We start from the raw sequence: 25,549 nt of genomic DNA on the forward strand, positions 1-25,549 counted from the left end.
TTGGGCCCACCAGAAAATCAAGGATAATCTCATCTCAAGATCCTTAATCATATCCCAAAGTCCATTTTGCAATGTAACATATTCACAGGTTCTGGGGAATGGGATGTGGCCATCTATGATGGGCCATTATTGTGCCCACCACATTATCCCAAAACTGTGCCCATCTTTTATCATGAGTGGCTGTTCTATGAAGCTCCATGGAAAAAGGAAATTAGTACAGTACTTCCAAGAAGCACAAGAAGATAGGGCATTTTGCATACTACCTCATTTAAAACCACCATCAACCTTCAACCTTGGCTAAGCAAATATTATTACCCTGATTTTAAGGATTCTAAGGTTGAACATGAGAGAAATTAGGTATCTTGACTGAGGTCACCTAGCTTGCAGAGTCTGACTAGAAATTTGTATCCAGATCACCAGATCGACGTCTATGACTCCACACTTTTTCCACCATACCAAGTACAGCTATTGCTTGTATGAATGATTTCTGGCCAGTTCATATCTTGGGAAACAGACTCTAACTTGGTGGGTTTTTAAATGAATGAAAAAGAAATTAAAATGGGGGGGGGGTCAGGTTTCAAACTGGAACGACATCTTTGAAGTATGGGTGGCAAGAGTTTTTTCTTTACTGCAAATGGTTAAATCACTTTGATTTTATTAAAGCCTTTTTTCCCTCTTCTGTAAAACGAGATGTTTAGACCTAGTAACACCTTGGTTCCCTTCTCACTGGGATATTTTGTGATTGTAAGAGAGAAACCTCAAGGAGCCTGCACCTTGTTGGGTGGGCTTTAAGCTGACCGCATGTAAGTCAGAGGTATCTGAATTATTCCAAAGAAAACGAACGTCAGCTCTAAGGAGGAAAAAATGAAGGACAATGAATGGGGGAAGAGATGAAAGATGACCTAAGACAGAGCCAGAAACATAAACAGCACGCAAATAACATAAGTAGCATGCAAATAACTCAAGCTAACCATCAACGGGTATCTGGCGTTTACAAGGCAAATGAAACTCTGCTCGGCTCTGAGTGGGGACGCAGGGGTAAGACCTTGTTCTCGCTCTCAAGGCGCTCATAGAATGCGAATTTACACTTCGCATTTAATCGTGCACATGTAACTCCCACCTTTCTCGAAGCCCTAGCTGTGAGAAATGTCAGAAACACTCGGAAGAGCAAATATTACAACACGTTTGCGTGTGCCTGGGGCAACGTGGAAACAGTCTCTGGAAACTGGGACGTCCCCCCGCCGCCCCCCACCCGGCCCCGCTCTCGCCTGCAGGCCTAACCCAGACACACAAAAGAAACTGCCTCTACCCTCAGGGACGCAGTTTTTCTTCCAGGCCCGCCGGCTGGCGGGGTTGCAGGGGAGACCGCTGCCCCAGGCAGCCCCCAACCGCCCCCGCCTCATTCCCCCCAGGCCTCGGAAGTGACGCAGCGCGCCCCGCCCCCGCCGCCAGATCCGCTGCTGCTGCCGCGGCGGGCGGACCTGCAGGAGGCGGCGGCGGCGGCAGCGGCCGAGGCCGAGGAAAGATGGCGGACGGTGTGGACCACATAGACATTTACGCGGATGTGGGTGAAGAGTTCAACCAGGTACGTGAGGGCCCCAGGCCTCCGCCGCCGAAGCGGGCAGTGTTGCGGCCCGGACGCTGAGCCGGGCCAGTCGTGGGCTGCGAGCCGGCGCGGCTGCAGACCGTGCGCCCTTGCCGCCCGTGGGCCGTGCCGCCCGGCTCCGGCGCGGCGCCCCTCTCGCCCCTCGTTCTACCGCGACGTTTCGCAGGCCGAGGGCGGTGCGGCCAGCCGCGGGGGCCCAGAGCGCGGACGCGGGCCGCTGTGCAGCCGCCGTCGGCCCCTCCCTCGCCGCTACCTCGCCTCCCATTGTTAGCGGCGGCGGGCGGGCGCTTCCCGCCGCGCTAGGCCCGGGCAGTGGGGCCGCGTGTGTGTGGCGGGGGTTCAGCACGGGTCGCTACCGCGCCCCCTCCCTTGCCGCCAGGTCAAGGAGCGAGCCCGGCGGGGCGCGCGCCGGCCCCCGCCTTTTCCCCGGCCTTGCCCGCCGCTCGGGCTCCGATTCCTGTCGTCGCTCCATTTTGTCTCCGTGTCCGCGCACGGTCGCCTCATGGAAGGCCGCATTCACCGCCCTTTGTATCCCGCGCGCCCGGTTTCCTGGGCCCTCCTGCTCGCGTTTGCGACAGGTTTCGGCGTGTCGCCTTTCTCCTCCTCTCCTCACACTTTCAGACGGCGGCTTGCATGTGGGCGCGTTTGCAACAAGTCCTTTGACTTTCGGCCCCATCTAGATCCTTTAAAAGTCGGTGCGCTGGGTCCTGCCTCGATGGTAGAGGGCTTGCAGTGCCTTTGAGGCCCAGTCGTTCTTGGCCTTTTTGATGAAAATACCTGTGGAGATAGGGGGTCTGGCCAAAAGGAAGACTTACAAGCGCGATGGTTGAATGGAACAGAAAAGATGGTAGCTCACCTAGAGATCAGTGGAGTGGTTAAAATAAAGAATGCCCACCTGAAATGCTTATGCTATAGTTTAAAAATAAAGGGTTGTAGATGTGACCCGATTTTCAAAAGCACAATGTTAGATACCCTCCGAGGGATCTGCTTTACATTTTGAAAGGGTGAAGAAAGTGAGAATGGCAATGTTTTTCCGGTGTCTCACAGGCCACCGTTGGCCTAGAACTAAGCCGCGGAGATATGATGTCTGATGTTGGGCATCCTTGCAAAAGATCTCGTACTAGAGCAGTGACGTTTAAGCTCTAAACCTGCTGTCCACATCTTTACTGTCTTTTATGTAGTAACACATTTTAAAAAATCAAATTGTGCCTAACTGCAGTGCACCTGAAAGCTTTATTTTTTATATTTTCCAGGTCCGTATGAGAAACTTAATCAAATTCTACTGATTAATCTGTTTGTTTCTTCCCTTCCGTTAAGGATCTTATTTGTGACTAGGGGCTCAGGATGTTGTTGTTTTTTAATTGCGCAAGCTAGTAGTAATCCTTACCGCTCTTTTTTTCAGGAATGACTTTGTGCCCCTGGTTTAAATATTAGAAACAAATTTTCAGTTAGCTTAAATGTTTCCTACTCTGTTAGAGACTGAATATGTTTAAATGTAACCCTAGTGTAATCAAACGTCAAGCTTTAAAATTATTGTTTTTATTGTGCTTATATTTTGAACATATGATGCCTTAATGGTGTCAGTGACAAATTAGAATATTCTCTTGAGTGCTAAAGTCAGATTCTAATGCTTTTAAGTCGGACAAATACTTTCAGGAATTTTTATTTATCAAATGAGTATAACATTTCATGCAAAAGAGGGCCATACCTGCAAGTAAAGGAACAATTAAGTATTCAAATCTCTTTTCATTAGCTTTACTTGCAAGAATATACATTTGCTTTGCCTTTCTACCCACAATAAAGGAAAAATTGGTGTGCAATTTTAGAAGTTGAGCTTTCTTTAGGACCTGTCCATGAAATATATTTTAGGCTTTCATAAACTAAATTTGGGGTTGGCATTTCTCTATTCCATATCGCTGGATGAAATGATACATGCTTATCTCTGTGCTGTAACTAGTGCTTATCTCTGTGACTGAGCAGGAGGTAAGATGAGATTAGAATTTTGTGGCCCTGGTGAGGAATTTACTCCATATGGTTCTTTTTAAAATGTAACTGAAAAAAAAATTTATTTTCAATAAAAAAAATAAAATGTAACTTTTTGTTGACTTGTACCAATAGCATTATATCTAACACATAGTTGTATAATTTTACCAGTAAAATATTTGTACTTTTGGATAGATTAATGGGGGAATTAAATAGAGGCTTTGTTTTGTTATTTTGCATGTCATTGGCCTTTGTACTCTATTGCTTGCTGTAGCAATTCCTGTACAAAATATGGCCAAAACAAGGTTCATCCTGTTTTTTCAAATGTTACTATTATTGAAATAGTTTTCTGAATTTTCATCAGAATTAGAGGCAACTACAAAGTTATTACTGATTAATTTGCACTCTATTAGCTGATGACCTTATTTGTATGTGTATAGTAAACATTCACTTTATTGTAGTTGAGTAAAATGTTTACTAAGTATAACCAGTCTTGATTTACTTTAGCTTCTAAACTGCTGTAAACATTTAAAAAATGTTTTGTTCTTTAATGTGAACTGCAGGTTTCATTGAATTTGTATACGTACTTTGAAATTTTCTGTAGAATATGTATTTCCCATTCTATTTTAAATGGTCGTACTTTCATGAAGCTTTTTTTTTGAGTGTGTATTTTGGGAAAGCACAGTATAAAGTGTGATGGGGACAGCCGGGATAGCTCAGTTGGTTAGAGCCAGGTGCTCTTAACAACAAGGTTGCCAGTTCCATCCCCACATGGGCCACTGTGAGCTGCGCCCTCCACAACTAGATTGAAACAACTACTTGACTTGGAGCTGATGGGTTCTGGAAAAAACACACTTAAAATAAATAAAAGTTTTTTAAAAAAAGATGTGAGACATTCAGCTGTCTTAGAAGAAACTTTAATTTGGAGATGGGGTGAGAATAAGTTAATGAAGCTATAATAGAGTTCCTTTCTTCACCAGAAGAACTTAAGAATGGGAATAAAGCCGAAGGGGAGAAGGCACAAGGGACTGAGCTATTCTTTATGGGTGCTCTTTAGTTCTTAAATTGAAGGTCTTTGGATGTAACCAAATCGAGAACAGTTGCCCCAGTGGAAGGAGAATTTGAACTACTTCCAAACCTCTACATTACTTGAATTTGGAGTTGAGAAGAAAGCGGTTCTGTTTTAGCCTTTAGTGTGTATCTGTTCAATTTGAACTGGGATTTGTACTCAAATTATTGTTAATAGCCTAATAATTAATAATTATAGACTTTTATTTTGACCAAAACTAAATAAAATTTAAAACTCAATTTTTCAAAATACATTTCTTGAGTATCTGTTTTATGCCAACAAGGAGGGATGCAAAGTTTCGGTAGTCTCTACCTTTAGAGTGCACTGTAGTGTGGGTGAGAAACACCCACGTAATTATAACACAGACAGGTTGTGTATTGTAGAATCCACTCCTTTATATGTACCTTTATCTGTAGAATTTTTGCTGGCAGGGAAGAGGAAAGTCCAAAATTTTATGAACTTCAGGAAAGCTTGGACTGTATGCATTGAAATAGTGTGTATTTTGCTTGTTTGGAAATCAGAAGCTCTTAATGTAGAATTTAGTTACTGATCTGTCTGGCAGTGGGTCACTGTAACAGTGCTGCTTTCTGACCACCAGCTTGAAAATGGAAATGTATATAGGTAGTGGCTGGAAAAAAATTCCCTTAGAAGTTAATCTAGACATTCACCTAGACATTCTTATAAATCAGCTTGCCTTTATTTCATTAGTTATATTTTATATTTAGTGATTATGTATCTCTATCCAGTTGTCTAGCCAGTTTTGGAAAATACGTTTATTAGACAAATCAGTGAAACCTTATTTCTGATAAATTTATATTTAATAGAATACCCTGTAAGATAAGTCTGTAAGGACAACAGTTTAGTGGTTACCAGAGGGTAAAGGGGGACGGGGGAGGGTGGTGGTGGTAGAAGAGGGTAAAGGGGGTCAAATATATGGTGATGGGAGGAGAACTGACTCCGCGGAGGTGGTGAACACATAACGCCAAAAAAAAAAAAAAAGTCCAAGGTCAAGAATGATGAAGTAGGTAGAGATTGATTCAGAAACTTGGGTAGAAATGTTTAGAGGAGCTAGAACTCTTCTCACTCAATTTTATTATTTATGAGTGTAGTCCATTCAGCTGCCAGTGAAAGTCCACTTTGGTTTATGTGGAATGTTTTCAGTACGAAGTTGGCTTCCTTACTATTAGTTGAGCTTCTTACAGGGATTACAAACTAATTTTAATATCTCCCCAGAAAATAGCTAGACGAAATCAGAAAATGATTGTATTTTCTAAAAAGATACATATGTGTTATATTATCTGATACTGGATTTTGTGTGCTATAACTAGTATTTGTCTTCCTTGGTATAGAGTGCATTTTGTAAATGGAAGATGCAACTTTTCCCCCTGCATATATTTCTCTAAATGGAAATGACTATTAAATTCCTTTCTTTTTTTTTTTTTTTTATGATTAAATAGAGGGGCTTTGAAACAAATGGCCTTTGCTGTGCCATTGTTGGTAGTATCATCTCGTGCAGGAATGGTATTACTGCAATTTTAGGACCAAAAGCAGTGTTGGGCTGGTCAGGAAGAATGAAGAGTATACTACAACTATACCATGGTCATCCCTATGATGGTATTCAGTATATACAGTATGTCTGTGATATTAAAATTTTATGGGAGGTAATTAGGGGAAACTATGTCTAAAAATAACTCCTTGGAGGGAAGGGGAGGGTGATAATGAAAATAAAATGATTGAGAAACATTGTTTTTAAAAGTAACTAATAGAATTTTGGTTACTATCCATGTTATTTTTAAGTGTTTTCTCTTGGCCACAGCTATGTGTACACCATGTAGAACATAATCTTGAAGTATACGATCTTGAGAGGATACCTTACCTTTAGAGTGATTGTAGTTGATTTAGAATGTAAGAAAAGAAAAAAATTACTCAATAGATTTTTAAATAAACCCTAAGCGCTGTTAATTATTGGAAGTTATATATAATGCGCAGCTCTATTGAGCTACTGTGAAAAGTAGATAGTTGAGATTGTGCAGCATTTGGTATCTAAAATTATTAGAGGAGTAATGTTGATATTTTCTTGTTTTTTGAATGCCATTAAAATTTCCAAAAGGTAATAATTGAAAAGACTCTTTACGTAGTAGAAGCTGACATTGTTGACCATTTCTCTTTAACAAAGTAGAAACCATTTTTTTTTGTTTGTTCAGTAGACTTTCAGAGTTCACTTTCTTTGTATATGACCTGTGACGTACATTTTGCAAAATTTCAGAATATGGGTGTTTCCCCCCTTTTAAAGTGGGGACAATAAGTAGGTTGTGTTCTGTATTTTTTTTTTTTTTTTTTTAATGTGGAGAGTAGGTGTCGTATGCTGAAGCTGAAAAGACTACTGATACTACAAAAGAACGTGTGCTTTGAGTTATGTTTTTATAATGGTAGCAAATGTATTTAGATTCATTAATATTTTTTCACCACGACCAAATGCATACCGTTGGGGCTAGAAGTACAGGCTGTGGCCTTGGAACAGAGCGAAGCTAACTAGTCCTCATGGAGATCAAACCCCAGGACCATGGTCTCAATTAGCATCATACTTCAACCAATTGGAAGCAGTCCAACTACCAGACAATCTGGCTGATCCTAAATATTGGTAGAATCATATCAATATGGAAAATTGGTTGATGTCAACATAGGAATTCATGGACGGACAAAAATAGTAAGTGATTGTGATCACCAGGTTAGTGTAGCTGCAATTATGCTTGTAAATTATTGTCTACTTATGTAAACATTTTCCTAGATTTACAACCAATGAAAAATCTAATAATGTGTAAACTTGTTTGGTGAAAGTATACATTTAAATACTTTTATTTTAGTCCTGCTATTAATAACCCATGCATTCTTTTTTACTCTCCCTCAGACCACATGTTGTGATTATAGTCTCTGCTGAGGAGGATGGAAACACAGCTCCCTTTGAATAATAATTATTATTATTATAATTCTACTTGACGTACAGAACTGGATTGCAAGAGAGTTTAAAGTGCCCACTACCCTTTCTGGGATGCTTTTTAGTAATTTTAAGTGTGTTGAACCACTGCTGCAACTACGTCACGTGAAGCTTCAGCTACACTGAAACTTCATAACAAAACTCACCCTCCTTTTTTCTAATTTTTACTTTCACTGCAATTTGAGCATGTTACTTTGTTTAACAAAAACTCAGTTCTGAAAGATTATTTTGGTGTTGCTGTACAAGCAAAATTAATGGATTATTCTGTGACTTCTGGTCTGCCCATTGCTAAAGATGGGTTTGTTCTCTGACTTAACCTTGAGATTTTGAATCCCTTATTAAATAAGCCTTACATTCTACCTCATAACAAAATTGTTATGTAAAGATTTTGTTATATAGTTAGTAAATTGGTTAGCTCTGTTATGCATAAGATTATCTGAAGATGACGTCACAGATTTCAGGACCCTTTGGCTATGTGTATAAATGGTATTTCCCCTTCTAGGATTTTTCTTTTTAAAAAAATCTGACTTTGGCTCCCTTCTGAATAACAAAACAGCAGCTCTGTTCCTTCGGGGGCCTATAATAATACTTTGTTGATCTGTTTACAATTAAATGATTGCTTCCTCTGGGTCATTCTCTATCCATGTAATAGTCAATCTCTAAAACTACCAGCTCCTTTTTACATGCCATTTGTATAACAATTCATCCTTTATAGATTGTATTAATGGGAGAGGATGTGAGTTATGGCTGAATTCTAAGTTTGTTGTTTTGTAACTAATTGCCTCTCTATTATCTCAAATATTCTATATCATAAGAATAAAATACGTCACATCAATTTAAGTACTTAGTGGTGGGAAAAGGGAGGAAAATGAAAATGGTTTCACTTCTGTAGGCTAGCTTAGCCTGTGGCCCAGTAATGGTACCACAGGCAATGTAAATGGTGTTGAGTGTTCTGCCAATACCTGCATTTTCTTGGGCTTATTTACAAATTAAACCCTCCTTATTCCATTTTTTCTCCTCTTTACATATGTTTCTTTTCCGTTTTCCTTTTCCTTGCTTATTTACGCATGTAAGTGGCATTCACTAGCATTGCATTAATTCAGCTGGTGACAGTGGCAAAGCTTTACTGCCAAATCCTTGTTCACATCTTTTTTCTCTTGCTAATTGACTAGATGTCTGAGAAGTCAGGTAAGCATTAACTCTTCGTTGACTGGGAATAATACAACTGTCGATAGATACTAATTTGTATAGTTTTAAGTGTGTTTTATTTTTTTTCCCTTGTACCTTTGTTATGACATTTGGAATTATTTACTTACCCACATTTCCTTATTCCCTGTGGCTCAGCTCACTGCTTTTTTCTAAAACTAATAGCTTTCACAGGGTTGGGAAAGAAGATCCTGATATATCACAGAAAATAATAGTTGTCCTTTTCTCTTTTTCTGCAGTTAAATGCTAAAGATTTGTAATGGCTCTGATTTCTGTGATAATTTTGTATCAATTTTCTAAAGCTTATCTATTTTTATTAATTCTGGTGTTACTACTTTTACTTTAATAGTATTTTACTTCCAAGAAAAGTTTTACATTATTAATTTTGCCTCCATATCATTCTTTTCCCAGAGGAACATTATTTTCTATATTACAGTAAAATTGTGGGAAAATAGAATTCTTTGGCTAGAAATTCACTTTACGGGCACTGTTCAAGAATACATGTATGGCATAAAGTGTAAGATTTGTATCTATACCTTTGGGCCTTTTTCTATCTTCAACCAGATTTTTAAAACAAAAAATGTTGAATTTGTGTTCAAATCTTAGTAGTAGTTTGACTATTGTATAACTAGAGCGTTATTTCTGTATCTCAGGAAGCTGAATATGGTGGGCATGATCAGATAGATTTGTATGATGATGTCATCTCTCCATCTGCAAATAATGGAGATGCCCCAGAAGACCGAGATTACATGGATACTCTCCCGCCAACCGTTGGTGATGATGTGGGTAAAGGAGCAGCACCAAATGTTGTCTATACATATACTGGAAAGAGAATTGCATTATATATTGGAAATCTAACATGGGTAAGTAAACTTAGCATATGAATTAAATTATTGGTAATTGATTTTGAGCTGGTCCAGATAACGTTTTTCTCCAGTTTTATAAAATAAGAATTTGAAGTTACGAGATTGGTGGTTCTATATGCTTGCTCGTGCAATGAGGAGGGCAATAAAAGTATCTTTAAAACATTATAAATTCAGATCTTCTAGTTTTGAATTTTGTAGTCATTCAACTTATTTTGGTAGAGATTTCAGTTAAATATATTCAATTATTTTTATCGTCAAATCAATTATTCTTTTTACCTTACTATTCCTACACTTCAGCTATCCCAATTTTACGAAAAAAACAAACAAACAAACAAAAAAAAACTGCTTACATAAGGTCTCAACCAGGATTCAGAACTGTAAAAGGAGAGAAAGAGACAATATGACTCTTGGTCTAAAAAACGTTTCAATATCTAATCCATGTTATGGGCTTGTTGAGTTTAATTTCTGCTCTTAAATTTGAAATCTGATTTACGGAAATATTGTTATATATATTGTATTGTAATTTGAGTATATGAGACTAAAATTAGTGTTTGGGAGATTCATTAACTGGATGTTCAGTGTATCTATAATTTTATTAGCATTAAATCTTAAATATGCATTAGAGCAGTGCTACAGAATATTTACATCTTTCCACTATATGCAATAATGTTTCTAAGTAAAGTTTTAAAATTGTGTAGAAATCAAAACTCATCATTCTTTCCCATCCTTAATAGCATTTTAAATGTTTCCATTTAAAAGAAAACTAATTAAACGAATTGAGTGATCTACCACCCGGTCTGAGCAATTTTTTACAATATTGGAGACAGGAGTATAGTTATGGAGAGTGGTTGCTAAGTAAGACTTTGAATCTTACCTCTCCATCTTTTAGTTTGTGACGTTAGACAAGCACTTTAACCTTTCTATTGCACCACATGTAAAATAGGAATAGTAATAGGACTTGTACGTTATTAAGAGTTAAATATTTGATATAAAGTACATGGTAGGTGCTCAATACATATGTTTCTTTTTATCTTATGTTAAAGCATAAGATGGAATTTATTTCCCCAAATAGTTTCCTTTAAAGAGAGGAAGCCCTAAGTGACATTGGTTTTATTGAAAACTTAAAAGCATAGCAGTTTATAAAGTTGGAAAAGAGCAGAACTTTTTAAGAATAAAAAAATACATATATCTGATCTCCAAGAGTTTGTATCTTCTGATTTCCGAAACGTAGCAAGGGATGTAGTTAAGTCCTCAGGTGCTTTTTTGCTGTTTAAAAATTGGAGACTGACTTGCAGTAATTGCACTTTGATTTTTCCCTGAGTATTAATTTTCTCCTGTTTATCCAGAGTTTACCCTTAAAAACTAAATTGAAGCAATGGGAATCTTGGATATGGTTTGATGGTTGATGGGGGGGAAATGTCTTGCAGTGGACAACAGATGAAGACTTAACTGAAGCAGTTCATTCTTTGGGAGTAAATGATATTTTGGAGATAAAATTTTTTGAAAATCGGGCAAATGGCCAGTCAAAGGGGTAAGAATTTTGTTTTCATTCTTTTTTTTTTTTTTTTTTAGTGTAAGTTAGTAGCTAGTGATTATAATTTTGGGGGGGTGTTTCCTGAAAGTTAATGCTGACTACATGTGTGTAAGATGCTTTAGTATCCACGTTGGCAGGAGGTTCCTGGACAGATTCATACTCATTTCACTTGCCCTGTGATCTAGCTAATTTTCCTGAGTTCCATGTATGGTTGAAATGTTCGTTGAAATAACAGTTTGAAGAAGTGTTACTTACTATCCCTGTGCTTAAGGGATGCAAGAAGATGAGCAACTGGAGAATGGGAATAACATGGATATTTTGCTTAATTTTTAAAAACTATTTATACAAATGTGGTAGGGTCATTATAGGAATGTTATAAAATACTGATATAGAAAAGAAAAGGCCACAATCTCACTATCCATAGATGAACACTCTTAACATTTTAGTGAATATACCGTATTTTGCCATGTATAATGCGCACCCACGTTTTTGGCCCAAACTTTTAGGGAAAAAACTCTTGTTTTAATTGTTTAATTCAAATTTTTATTTGTTTACATTTAGGTACTTGTTTTTTGTATTATAAAGGAATTTTAGCATTTTTAACATATGGTACAAGAAGTTTTATGTAACAAATTACAAAACACAAGAGCCAACGTACAAGGAATTAATTTTATGTACAGGTAACAAATTTACAATATTTACGCATCATAGAAGGCCAAGAACTCTTCGTCATTGCAAGTTCATCATAAGTTCAACAAAACCAATTGTATTCCAGGGTATTATTTTGCATACAGATATCATTATTGATTTCTAGAGTTACACTTTTAACTCATAGGCATAAATAAAAGAATTAAAAACATTTATATAGATACGGAATTAGTACTACCCATATATAATGCACATCCTTATTTTTCCCTCACACACAAAAAAAGTGTGCATTATACACGGCAAAATACAGAACTTTCAGGTTTCTTCATAGGGCTTCCTATGTTTATTGCAAAAAAATGAATAAAACAGGATTGTAACTCGCATGTTTTGTAACATGTTTGATACAGGAGTAAAACAAATATTTATCAATAAATACACATCTTCTCTAATTCATTATAACCTTGTATGCTACTGTAATTTATTTTACCGTTCGTATTTTTGGTTATTTGGGTGATTTCAAGTTTTTACCTATTACAAATAATGTTACAGTAGGCATCATTTTATATAAATCTCTTGAATTTTTGCTACACCCTCCTACTTGGTGTTCCTGCTTTCACTGCAATCCCCTAGAGTCTATACTACACATAATAGGAGTTGAAAAAAGTGACATCAATATTTGCTCAGAGTCTTCCTATCTCAGGGTAAAAGCCAGAATGTTTACTGTGGCCCACAAGGCACTGTGTGATGTTTCCCCACCATCTCTTTGACCTTATCTTTTTCCACTCTTTACCTCCTTATGTTATTTCACCCACTTTAGTCTCTTTGTTGTTCCTCAAACATATTCCTAGTTAGGACCTTTACACTAGCTGTTTTCTCTTGGTTATTTTCCCCCAAAACGTCCACGTGGATCTCACTTCATTCAAGATGGTTTAAGAATCCCCTCCCTGACCATCCTGTGCAAAATAGCACCTTCTGCTCCCGTTACACTGTTTCCTTTATTTTTTTTTCTTTATGATGGTGTATTTTATTTGTTTATTGCCTTGTCTCCCACTAGACTGTAAGTTTTACGAGAGCAGGGATTTTATTTTGTTCACTATTGTATCCCTAGCCCTAGAATGTTGCCTGGCATGTAGGAGATGGTGCTCAATAAAGATTTGTTAGATTAATGAATTCATTAAATTGTTTCTAAATGTTGTGACCCAAGATAATCTTGAGTCAAACTGGAATTTGTTGACCAGAATAAGGGATCTATCTAATGGACCATTTTGAATGTTAGGGAGAAAAAGGTTCTAAGCTCCTAAGAGCACTTCTGATAATAATCTAGAATATCCTATAACTGTACAAAATTGGTAATCATTCATTCTTTGTTTTAAATGTAGTTTTCTTAATTGGAATATTCACATACCATCAAATTCACCCTTTTAAATGTGCGATTCACAGGTGTTTAGTATATTTACAAAGTTGTGCAACCATTGCCACTACCTCATTGAAGAACATTTCATCATCCCCCAAAGAAATCTCATACCCATTAACAATCTGTCTCTATGGATGTGCCTTTTCATTGTAAATGGAATCATACAATATGTAGTCCCATGTGACAGACTTCTTTCACTTAGCCTAATGTTTTTAAGGTGATCCATGTTGTAGCATGTATCAGTACTTCTTTTTATGGCCAAATAATACGCCATTAATTGAATGTACCCCCTTTTTAAATTTCATCCATCATTTGATGGACATTGGGGTTGTTCCCATTTTTGCTATTATGAATATTCATGTACTAGTTTTGTATGAACATGTATTTTCAATTCTGCTAAGTGTGTGTGTGTGTCTGTCCAGAGTAGAATTATTAGATATGTTAACTTTATATTTAACTTTTTGAGGAACTGCCCGATTATCAAAATGGCTGTGCCATATTACATTCCCATCAGCAATATATGATGGTTCCCGTTTCTCCATATCTTCACCAACCCTTTTTAATTGTCTTTTTCATTTAAAGCTACCTTAGTGGGTGTGAAATGGTATCTCGTGGTTTCATTTTGTGATTTTCCTGATAGTGAATGATGTTGAGCATCTTTTCACAGTGGCATTCGTAATAACCGAAAAGTGAAAACAACCCAAATGTCCAGCAGGTGATGAGTGGGTTTTTTAAATGTGGCATATCTGTATAATGGAGTATGATTCAGCCATAAAAAAATTCAGTACATATACATAATGCCACATGCATAAACCTTGAAAACATTGTGCCAAGTGAAAAGCCAGTCACAAAGGACCATTTATTGTTTGATTCTATTTATATGAAATGTCCAGAATATGCAAATCTGTAGAGACAGAAAGTGGATTAGTGGTTGTTTAGGGTTGGGGGATGGGAGGAAGTGGCGTGACAGCCAGTGGGAATGGAGTTCATTTTGGAGTGATAAAAATGTTCTAAAATTGATTGTGATGATGGCTGTAAAACTAAATGTACTGAAAACACTGAATTGTACACTCATGAGTGGGTTGTGTGGTATGTTATTTAAAAAGTTAAAGATGAAAGTTTGAACTATATAGTTTTAATTTATGAAATATTTTTAGTTCTCTTAGATAAAATTAAATTCAGGCCGTTTCCTTTATAATAACAGTAGCATTATTAATCTCTCCTCACTTTCTACCCTCACCCCTTTAAACATCTTTTAGGTTTGCCCTTGTTGGTGTTGGATCTGAAGCATCCTCAAAAAAGTTAATGGATCTGTTGCCTAAAAGAGAACTTCATGGTCAGAATCCTGTTGTAACTCCATGCAATAAACAGTTCCTGAGTCAATTTGAAATGCAGTCCAGGAAAAGTAAGCAATCTCTCTGAGGCTTTTATTAAAAGATATGCATTTTTACCAGTGTTGCTAACATTTGTTAGATGTCATACTGGAGAAGTCATCTTAATATTTAGCTTGTTGGAGAATCCATTTTAGAAAGTCCATGCTTTGAATTTGATTTATTTACTGGTTATGACTGGTCCTGTGTACTGGAAACCTACTCCCATTTTTCTCTAGGTGTCACAAACCCAATACTATTCAACAGTGTGCAAGTTCTATAGCCCTGCCATTCTTGTCCTGTCATTCCCATCCTAGAGAAAGGAAGAAACTACATTCTAATCCTTAGATTGAAGGAAACTTATGTGGATGTGTGTTATGGTGGGGGAGAAACCACTGATAACCAGAAAATATTCGTTGATTTCTGCTTGGCACCAAGACTTTTCACCACTTGGTAAAGTGAATATAGAAAAGATTTGCCATTACACACTTATGAATGTAGTCGCTTATTGAGATAAGATGGATGATCATGTAATTTACAGAAATTCAAGTGGTTGTTTTTCTTTTAATGTTTTAGCACTTAAGACTTAACTAAAGAATATGTTACAAAATTTAAATGATCTGTGCTTACTGAAATTCAGATTTCTGTTGGAGAATTTTGGTCTTGGCTGCTGCAGAGTACTACTACTGGTCTTTTGAAAGTAACTATTTACTCATTGGAAATACATTTATGCCTTATATTTTGAGACTTCAAAACAACTTAAATAGATGTGAATGTTTTCCTAATCAGTACTTCTTATGTAGTTTGGACAGGCCCAAGGCATCTATCTATAAGTTAATGTATAGTGTAAATGAATTTTGAGGTGCAATTGTTTCTAATAACAGTGGCTACGTTTCAGAGAACTATTTTAATAAATGCTATTTATGAGTATTTGGATGTTTGCAGCTACACAATCAGGACAAATGTCTGGGGAAGGTAAAGCTGGTCCTCCAGGAGGCAGTTCACGTGCAGCATTTCCACAAGGTGGTAGAGGACGGGGCCGTTTTCCAGGGGCTGTTCCCGGTGGGGACAGATTTCCTGGGCCAGCAGGACCAGGAGGGCCACCCCCACCTTTTCCAGGTAAAATTTTTTTTTTTAAATTACCATGGATATAATGTGTCTACCTAATACCTCTTTTCCTTTTCTCTCTTTTCAAGTAATGCATTATTAATGTGACTTACTCTCCTTGTTATGCTATTTTTGGAATCCAGGAAATTTGATCAAGCATCTTGTTAAAGGAACTCGGCCTTTGTTCCTGGATACTAGGATTCCATGGCATATGGGGCACAGCATAGAGGAAATACCCATTTTTGGCCTAAAAGGTCTTTATTTTTCTCCAAACTTGCTTGACTTATATATAGAATATTTACATCCGTCTTATTATCTTACCTCTTAAAAAATCCTTTCAAGACCATTTTTCCTTGTTTCACTTTCTAGCTTGGCATCAGAGTAGAATATAAGGTGGGTGATTTCACTGTAAGAAATGTGTTATGCTGAAAGATGGAAACTATCTCTAACTAAGCATTGTAATCTTTATTAAAGTTTTTGTTTTCAATAATTTTTCTTAAGCGTAAATTGATGTAGTTAAATTGTAAGGATATACTTCACTTTTGTAGTCGTTAGTGTAGCATTTACCATATGGGTTTTATTTAAAGAGAAAGAATCTTGGTCTATGAGTTATGCTTTAAAAGTATAATCTTGGCATAAAAGTTAAAATACCTTATTGAAGTGTGTTTTTTCTCTCTCCCCCTTTATTCCGTAGCTGGACAAACTCCACCACGCCCACCCTTAGGTCCTCCAGGCCCACCTGGCCCACCAGGTCCTCCACCTCCTGGGCAGGTTCTGCCTCCTCCTTTAGCTGGGCCTCCTAATCGAGGAGATCGCCCTCCACCGCCAGTTCTCTTTCCTGGACAACCTTTTGGGCAGCCTCCATTGGGTCCGCTGCCACCTGGTCCTCCACCTCCAGTTCCAGGCTACGGCCCCCCTCCTGGCCCACCACCTCCACAACAGGGACCACCTCCACCTCCAGGCCCCTTTCCACCTCGCCCACCTGGCCCTCTGGGGCCACCCCTTACACTTGCTCCTCCTCCGCATCTTCCTGGACCACCTCCAGGTGCTCCACCGCCAGCTCCACATGTGAACCCAGCTTTCTTTCCTCCACCAACTAACAGCGGCATGCCTACATCAGATAGCCGGGGTCCCCCACCAACAGATCCGTATGGCCGACCTCCCCCATATGACAGGGGTGACTATGGGCCTCCTGGAAGGTAAGTTAGAGTGGACCTTTGAAAGTAGGTTTGGTGTATTCGTTTGCTAAAAGATAGCCAACGCTCCATTACTGAGGTTTCTATAAAATGATAGCCTTTCCTCCATATATTTAATTTTCTGTATTATTTTCTGTTGTTAGAAGAGGCAGTATGATACAGTGAAAAACGTACAGAACCTGGTTGGGAGTAATCGATCTCTGCCACTTACATCACCATGTGGTTTAGGGCAAGTCACTAAATCTTGGGGATTTACTTCCATCATTTCTTAAGTTAAAAGAGGTTAATAAAGATAATTTATTATCTTAAAAAATTTATATAAAATAAAAATACAGTTTAAGGATAAAGGGTCATCATGTCTGCCATAAATAAGTAAGTAAGGTATAATTTCAGTGAGCAAGTAGAATCCTTAAGTTATTTTTAAGATTTTTAAATCTGAATCTCATTTATTAATTGATGACACTACACAGAACACTAAAGTTTCTTCATTGTTTTAGGAATCAGATCAGTTTGATAAGTGCTATAGATTATCTCATGCTGATTGGGAGTCCTGAGTAGCAAACTGCTAACTTTTCATTTTTGGGAACAATAATTTATAAGGATATTTGAGTACACAAAGGCTTGGTAAAACACAGACTTTATGGAAATTAAAATAATGGTGATCCTTAGAAAAAAGCTGAGAGGAAACTCCTGTAAAAACTGAGTGATCTCTTAGCCCCCTTCCAAAGTAATTAAAAAATTATCTATGTACTCTTCATAATTTGGAGAGCTGTATTTATAATCTCCAAGAAGTATTTGAATTTGCCCTTCAGTTTCTTTTGAGTTTATCATTTGATTTTGTATTCTTTAACTGTCAGTATTACTCTACTTTGTATTTCAGTTTGTCTGATAATGTCCTGTAGGATGGATTTGAACGTTTGCCTAATTTCATACAATTGCACAGGCCCCCAGCAGTAAATTTGATGTAAACAGAGTCTATTGACAGTTGCCTATCCATAGATGTCAGATCTTTGTGATTGCCAAAAATGCTTTGTTTTCTTTAGAAAAAAATGTTATACCTGCTAAGCTATAGTACAAATTTTCTCCTGGTCACTTTAATTTCAGTGAGCGATTACATATCAAGTGTTTACCCTTAGTGTATAGGAGTGGGTTAGGTGACTTAGTTTGACAGGATAAAATTGAGTCTCATATCCAGTGTCAGATTTTCAAGATTGAAATGGGGCTGCAGGGGGGTGTGGGGTATAATTGACTAGTTTTTATCGGGAAAAGAACTGATTATCTTACCTGGGATTTGTTTTCTTTTTTTTCTTTTTTTAGGGAAATAGGATGGACAAGTCAGCATTTAGTTGAACTCATACTTGGATTTTTGAACAACTTGTAATTTGGTTGGGTTGTTTATAAAGTTTTGGGAATAAAATTAACTTTGTAAGCAAGCAAAAGGTTAGATTAGTTATTTCCTTATTTCATTAGCGTGAACAGCTGGCTATTGCTTGCCTCAACTCAGTGTCCTACCGACTAGTAACTAAGATGGCAAAAAGTTTACCTTTTCCTGTACTGTACATGTGTACCTTTTTAAAGTTGTTAAGCAGCTTTAGAAAATCTTGGCATTTTATTTATTCTTTTTCAACAAATATTTACACTTACTTAGTAACTTTTATTTTCCAGAAACTCTTCTAGGGATTCGGTGGCAAGCAGGATCGTCTAAGATCTTGTCCCTCCTGAAATTCTATTAGTCAGTCATTTATTATCCTTCTGTGTGAGTCAGGCCCTATGCTTAGAGGATGCAAACATAAATGAAACCAAATTCCTGCTCTTGATTATGTAGGATGTATTTTTTTTGCAGTCAATGTTTTTTTGTTTATATGTACATTTATACGTATGTATATTTGTATGTATTTTGTACATGAAATATGAATATATATTCATCAAAACAATTATGTTTTTATATGACAGAAAAATATTATGTTGTAGATATGTAAATATATCATTTCTGACCTTTAGAAAGGCAAGATTTTAAGCTGCTATTTTATTTTAGCTATACGACAGTGGTGTAAGAAAATTTTGCTTAGATTTGTTCTCTTTGTAGGAGGAATAGCATGCTTCAATCTGGATAACTAACTACTAGCTCTAAGGCACTTGTCAAAAGCAACCAGTATGAATTGCTTTATATTGTTAAAACTAACTTAGAAAATTTGTTGAGTACGATATAAGATTTATTTTGATTTTATAGGGAAATGGATACTGCAAGAACGCCATTGAGTGAAGCTGAGTTTGAAGAAATCATGAATAGAAATAGGGCGATCTCAAGCAGTGCTATTTCAAGAGCTGTGTCTGATGCCAGTGCTGGTTTGTAGATTTCCTTCTGTATTAATATTTCTTATTTATGTTATTAGGAATGACCTAAAACTTAAGTACAGTCTTGAAGATTGATCATTTACATATAGTAGTGATTTTTATATTCCCAAGTCATTACCTGTACTTTTTAAAATGCATTGAAGGAAGTTGTTTGTCACAGTGTAATGGAAAGATCCCCAATTTAAAAATTTTAGGTGTAGATTTAAATCTTTGCCCTGATATTTAATGGCTGAGGAACCTTATGGCAGCTCATTTATTATCATATTTACAAAATGATACCTGCTTCACACAGCTTTAATAATAACAAATTGTGCTGATTTCATGCACATACTCCTAAAAGCCTTTTCTAAATGGTGAAAGACAAAAAAAAGCTAAAACATCTTCTGTGGTCATTTTAAAGTGCATTCTGTTTGTGAAATGCTTTATCACTTACCATTGGTGGTTTGGTGGTATTTTGAAAATAACATTTATTTCACTTCAACCCTTCTTTGTCCCCTTACAGGTGATTATGGGAGTGCTATTGAGACATTGGTAACCGCAATTTCTTTAATTAAACAATCCAAAGTATCTGCTGATGATCGTTGCAAAGTTCTCATTAGCTCTTTGCAAGATTGCCTTCATGGAATTGAATCTAAGTCTTATGGTTCTGGATCAAGGTAACACTTTCCTGTCTCATGTGTATTTAAAACTGCTACTTTACAAACAGGAAAAACTACTATGTTTGGGAATTTAAAATAGAATTTTGATTGTACTTATTACTGTTTACTCAGCAGCTAGAACCCTTAAAGGCTTCCAGTTACTCTCAGAATACGACTGCAAACGTTGAGGCACCGTGTGATATAGTTCCGGTCTGTCTTTCGGCCTCATTGTGTACCTCCTGCTTTGCTCACTTCTCTAGCCCTACTGGTCTCCCTTCTCTTCCTCTTGACAACTCAAGCGCTTGATCATCTCTCTGTTTTTGTATTTGATACTCTTTTCTGCTAGGAGCCCTCTCCTTGGTTCTTCACATAGCTGGCTTCTTTTATGCCTCAACTCAATCTAGCTTCTGGCGGGTGGGGGGGGGGGTATCTTTTCCCAGGTTATCCTTTTGTGTTGTTCTGTTATTTCTTCGTAGTACTTACCATAATCTATACTTACTTATTATTAATTCACATTTGTTTTTTCATTATACTTGTTGAAAGATGGAAGGGGCCTTATCTGTACTGTTCACTACAGTATACAGAGGGTGCCAAAAAATGTATACACATTTTAAGAAAGGAAAAAACTTAAAATTGTAATAATATATACCGATAACAAAAGATGAATACAAGTCATGTTTGACTTCTGCATTTACAAGACGCACTCAAAGTGGTTACCATCAGCATGATTTTAATAGTTTTTTCCTTAAAATGTGTATACATTTTTTTGGCAGTGCATCCTCTGTATTTGTTTATTTGGGGTGACAGTGATTAATAACATAAGTTTCAAGTGCACAACTTTTTAATACATCATCTGTGAAATGTATTGTGTGCTCACCACCCAAAGTCTAGTCTTCTTCCATCACCATATATTTGACTCCCTTTACTCTCTTCAGCCTCCCCCCACCCCCATTGCCCTCTGGTAACTACCATACTGTTGTCTGTGTCTGTGAGTTTATTTTGTTCATTTGTTGCTTTCTGTTTTATATCCCACACATGAGTCGAATCATAAGGTTCTTGTCCTTTTCTGCCTGACTTACTTCATTTAGCATGATACTTTCTAAAGATCCATCTGTGTTGTCACAAATGGCAGTACTTCATCCTATGGCTGAGTAGTATTCCACTGTGTAGATGAACGACATCTGTATCCATTCATCATCAGTGGACACTCAGGTTGTTTCCATGACTTAGCTACTGTGTATAATGCTGCAGTGAACATAGGGATACATATATTTTTATGAATAAATGTTTTCTAATTTTTCAGGTAGATACCTAGAAGAAGGATTGCTGAGTTGTACGGTAGCCTTATTCTTAATTTTTTGAGGAACCTCCATGCTGTTTTCAGTAGTGACTCTCACACTGTTTCTAATGACTAAACAGTGCTTGATACAGAATGGTGCTAGATAAATGTTTTTTGAACAAGGGAGTTAGTGAATGAGTAATCTATTCTTAGAGGTAAATTCCTTTTTTTTTTTTAGCATTCTGCTAACCTTGAAATAGTACACATTTTGGAAAGGTAGATCTTTAATCTTCACATGATATTTTTAGATCTGTCTTTTGTTTACTTTATCTGGTGGTGGAGTCTTCTTCATTAAGTTAAGAAAAAGGAGCTTATCTTTGTCATGGTTCCCAACTTTTTTTTTTTTAAGATTTTTATTGGGGAAGGGGAACAGGACTTTATTGGGGAACGGTGTGCGCTTCCAGGACTTTTTCTCCAAGTCAAGTTGTTGTCCTTTCAATCTTAGTTGTGAAGGATTCTGTTCAGCTTCAAGTTGTTGTTCTTTCAGTCTTAGTTGTGGAGGTCGCAGCTCAGCTCCAGGTCCAGTTGCTGTTGCTAGTTGCAGGGGGCACAGCCCACCATCCCTTGCGGGAGTCCGGCAACCTTGTGGTTGAGAGGACACGCTCCAACCAACTGAGCCATCCGGGAGGCAGCTCAGCTCAAGGTGCCGTGTTCAATCTTAGTTGCAGGGGGCAGAGCCCACCATCCCTTGTGGGACTCGAGGAATTGAACTGGCAACCTTGTGGTTGAGAGCCCACTGGCCCATGTAGGAATCGAACCGGCAGTCTTCGGAGTTAGGAGCACGGAGCTCTAACCGCCTGAGCCACCGGGCCGGTCTGGTTCCCAACTTTTGACCTAGTGTTGAGGATCTTTGTATCTGAAGAAAAGTGTCATAGCTAAACACCATATCTTACATAGTCTTCTTTTTAACTTTTTACGTCCACAAAGTAAGCACCTAATAATGTTTGCTAAGTCTAGTTGTCTGGTGCAAAAATATAAAATAGACATTTACACTAATAGGCAATTTTTATTTCCTTATTGTAAATTTCAAATTTCGAATAGCAGAGTTTCTAAAAGTATTTTAGGCAATATATTTTGGATAAATTACCTGTGGGTTGTTTTGTTTGTTTGTTTTTTAAGCTGGTTCATGAAACATTTCTCTTTATTAAATTATAATATGAATAATATCCCAGATTTTACTCGTGGACATAATTACTAGGTTTCTCCTTTGCTTCCCACCACACCCCCCAGCCCTCCCAGCAAATATACCCTCTTTCCCCAAAAATAAGACCTAGCCGGACAGTCAGCTCTAATGCGTCTTTTGGAGCAAAAATTAATATATGAGCTGGTCTTATATAAGACCTAGTCTTACATTAAAGTAAGGGTCTATATTAATTTTTGCTCCAAAAGACGCATTAGAGCTGATTGTCCGGCTAGGTCTTACTTTCAGGGAAACACTGTATATACTATTAGAAAGTTTCTCAGAGGAGTATCATATTTTGGATAGTTAGGAATGCAAAATTGATAACTTAAATGTAGGTTTAGATAACCTGTGTTAATGGGTGGTAATTTTTGTGTTTTTAAGTCCATTGTATATTGAGTAATTTTATGAATGTTCTATCTAAACTACCTTCGATAGGTTCTTTAGTTTAAAACACAAAGCCTTTGAATTTTCTCTCCTTCACCTTTTTGTTTTTTCATTCAGTAAACACTACATGTCTGGTTTAGATCTAGTTATAATAAATATAATGGATGATATGTATTGCCCTGGTGTGTCTGGTTCCCAATTTTGGAGTGAATATTTTTAAAAAATGGAATTTCTAGTTCATGCCTCTAGGTGAGTTGGTAAATCATTATTGACAGTTCAACATATCGTAAGTCTAAAATACATTTATAAATAATTTTTTGCCTTAGGTATTTTTAAACACCAAAATATTAAATTTTTTTTAAGCTATCCAGTTATGGAGAGCATTAATCCAGTAATTTCTTTTAGAAGACGTGAACGATCAAGAGAGAGGGACCATAGTAGATCACGAGAAAAGAGTCGGCGTCATAAATCCCGCAGTAGAGATCGTCATGATGATTATTATAGAGAGAGAAGCAGAGAACGAGAGAGACACCGGGACCGAGACCGAGACCGGGACCGAGAACGTGACCGAGAGCGCGAGTATCGTCATCGTTAGAAGGTGGGTATTCCTTGTTCCTGTTGCATTTAGTATGTACATTATTAACAGCAATTATAACTCCGAGGCTATTGTTTATACAGTATATACCTACATTGTAAATGATCAACTACTTGTTCTGAATTTAATCTTCTGGAAACATCAGAGACAAATGACAGGTAAGAAATAACAGGTAAAAAATTTGACCTCTTGTCCTTGAATATTGCTGAATTATAACTTTCAGGTTTCAGATTAAGGGTCTTAAGAAAGCAAGAAAATAATCAAGAGGACTCATTGTGTACTTCTAAAATGTAAAAATTGGGATTCTCTTAATCACATACATAGTTTGCATATGATTTAAAATATAAAATGCAGGGAGTTAATTCATATATGTGTAATGTGCTTGGGCTTTTAAAAATAAATTTAAAATTGCTCCCCTTGAACTAACTTCATTTATCCCTAAAACTTTTAAACAAAATTTAACACTATAATAATTTATAATGCACGAGGATGGTTTCTCAATGTTGAAAGAGCTTTTCTGCTTAAAATTTTTTTAGAACATTTTTCTTGGCATCTGTTTTTTGTTTTTAAAAGAAAAGAAGCAGTATCCTTTAATTTGCAAAGAAGATGTGAAACTTATTCAATTAAAATGGGTTTAGGGTACTCCATATCTAAGAGTTTTAAATTGTATCAAATCATACATCCCAGGTTATAATAACCTTGAAATAATTTTCTTTGATGTTTCATTCATAAACCATAATCATTGTCTTTTTTTCTGTATTTTAAAACTATTTATTGTATACATTTTTCACAAAGTGGAAAGAGTTGTCTGTTTATACTTCATTTTCACGTGTAATTTTATTTTTATATTTGTGAACAGCATTAATTCATGTGAAGGGGGCACTATAAGGCTTGTGCATGTGACACAGGTTATTCTGTAAACAAATATTTTTTCTTTATATGTTGGTGACATTCAAATTAAATTAGGCTAAAACAGACCTTTTATAGGTAACTATTCTTTACACAGTTATTTTCCATAATCATGGGAAACACTGAAAATTAAGTCATGGTAATTGTTAGTATTTAAATTGTTATGGGCAAAATGAGTTTATCAAGTGTGTAATTCTGTGATAGAATAGTGGTTTCTTAAACTATTTTAGCAAATGAGATCCTTTTTGGATAATAAAATTTAGAAAATAAGCATGTAATACAGTCTTATGGTTTAAAATTAAGCTATTACATGATTTACAGTTTTAAGGGCTTTTGAAGTGAAAAGGCCAGTTTAATACTTTTCCTTGCATTTTGAATATGCATTGTGAATATCAAAATTTTAATTTTAAAATAGTCCTCCACATACTGTATTGTAGAGTTTAATATAAGAAATTCTTAAAAACATTTCTTTAATATGCAAAACATCTTTCACTTTTAAAATTAGCTTAGTGAAATTGATATTGTTTTTTGGATATGAGTAAGAATTGAATGTTGTATCATGTAAATTTAAAACATTAAATTTTAAAGATGTAGCTTTTTCCACCCCTGGTTTGAATAGATCTGATTTCATCTTACAAAACAATTCTCAGTGTCCATCAGTTGCTTAGGTTAATTGTGGCTAACTTACTACATGAAATGCTTAACTATATCAGCCATTTCATTTATAATAGTAAGATACAGGTCCTATGAGTTATACTTGTATTTAGATTTTGTCAGTTATCAACAAGCTTCTAGTTACTGAAGGTATGGTAATGAGGCTAGCATACATTTTCAGTCATCTCTAAAATTGGGTGTGTCCATCAAGGGGCTTCTGAACCAGTTTATACCCAGAGTTAATGAATGAGTTTTCTTACTGGTTCTATTTAAACTAGAATAGTAAGCCAAGTAAACTCCTTCTTGAAAAGTTCATTGTTAATTTTAAATACTTTGAATTAACTAACATCACATTTCAGTAATGGGTACACCTAACTATATCATGGCTTGAGTTTCATTACATTCAACATTAACTATGAATTCCTAACTTGCAAACTACTGTTCACATTTTTTCTTAATCACTGATATGTACCATACCAAAATTTCCATGTTTTGTTT

The 25,549-nt window shown here is 36.6% G+C and overlaps 1 protein-coding gene across 5 annotated transcripts in view; it reads left to right on the forward strand.

The window, feature by feature from the left end:
* The first annotated feature begins 1,404 nt into the window (after positions 1–1,404).
* Positions 1,405–25,549, forward strand: part of CPSF6 (cleavage and polyadenylation specific factor 6) — a 29,486-nt gene continuing 5,341 nt past the window's right edge. Inside the window, exons 1-11 of one of the 5 annotated variants that reach the window (XM_074325433.2) lie at positions 1,429–1,585; positions 9,513–9,722; positions 11,153–11,256; positions 14,581–14,726; positions 15,637–15,810; positions 15,942–16,052; positions 16,493–16,997; positions 19,225–19,340; positions 19,852–20,005; positions 23,299–23,491; positions 23,572–23,692. In XM_074325433.2, the coding sequence (XP_074181534.1) occupies positions 1,526–1,585; positions 9,513–9,722; positions 11,153–11,256; positions 14,581–14,726; positions 15,637–15,810; positions 15,942–16,052; positions 16,493–16,997; positions 19,225–19,340; positions 19,852–20,005; positions 23,299–23,488 (1,770 nt within the window). In that variant the 5' untranslated portion in view covers positions 1,429–1,525 and the 3' untranslated portion in view covers positions 23,489–23,491; positions 23,572–23,692. Of the gene's footprint in view, positions 1,586–9,512; positions 9,723–11,152; positions 11,257–14,580; positions 14,727–15,636; positions 15,811–15,941; positions 16,053–16,492; positions 16,998–19,224; positions 19,341–19,851; positions 20,006–23,298; positions 23,492–23,571; positions 23,693–25,549 lie in introns of those variants that run through there. The other 4 variants (XM_019748947.3, XM_019748948.2, XM_019748949.2 and 1 more) reach the window with 4 other exon arrangements.

Source organism: Rhinolophus sinicus, chromosome 1 (genome assembly GCF_057876585.1).
Source record: "Rhinolophus sinicus isolate RSI-liver-muscle chromosome 1, RSI-T2T, whole genome shotgun sequence".
Classification (NCBI taxonomy): Eukaryota; Metazoa; Chordata; class Mammalia; order Chiroptera; family Rhinolophidae; genus Rhinolophus; species Rhinolophus sinicus.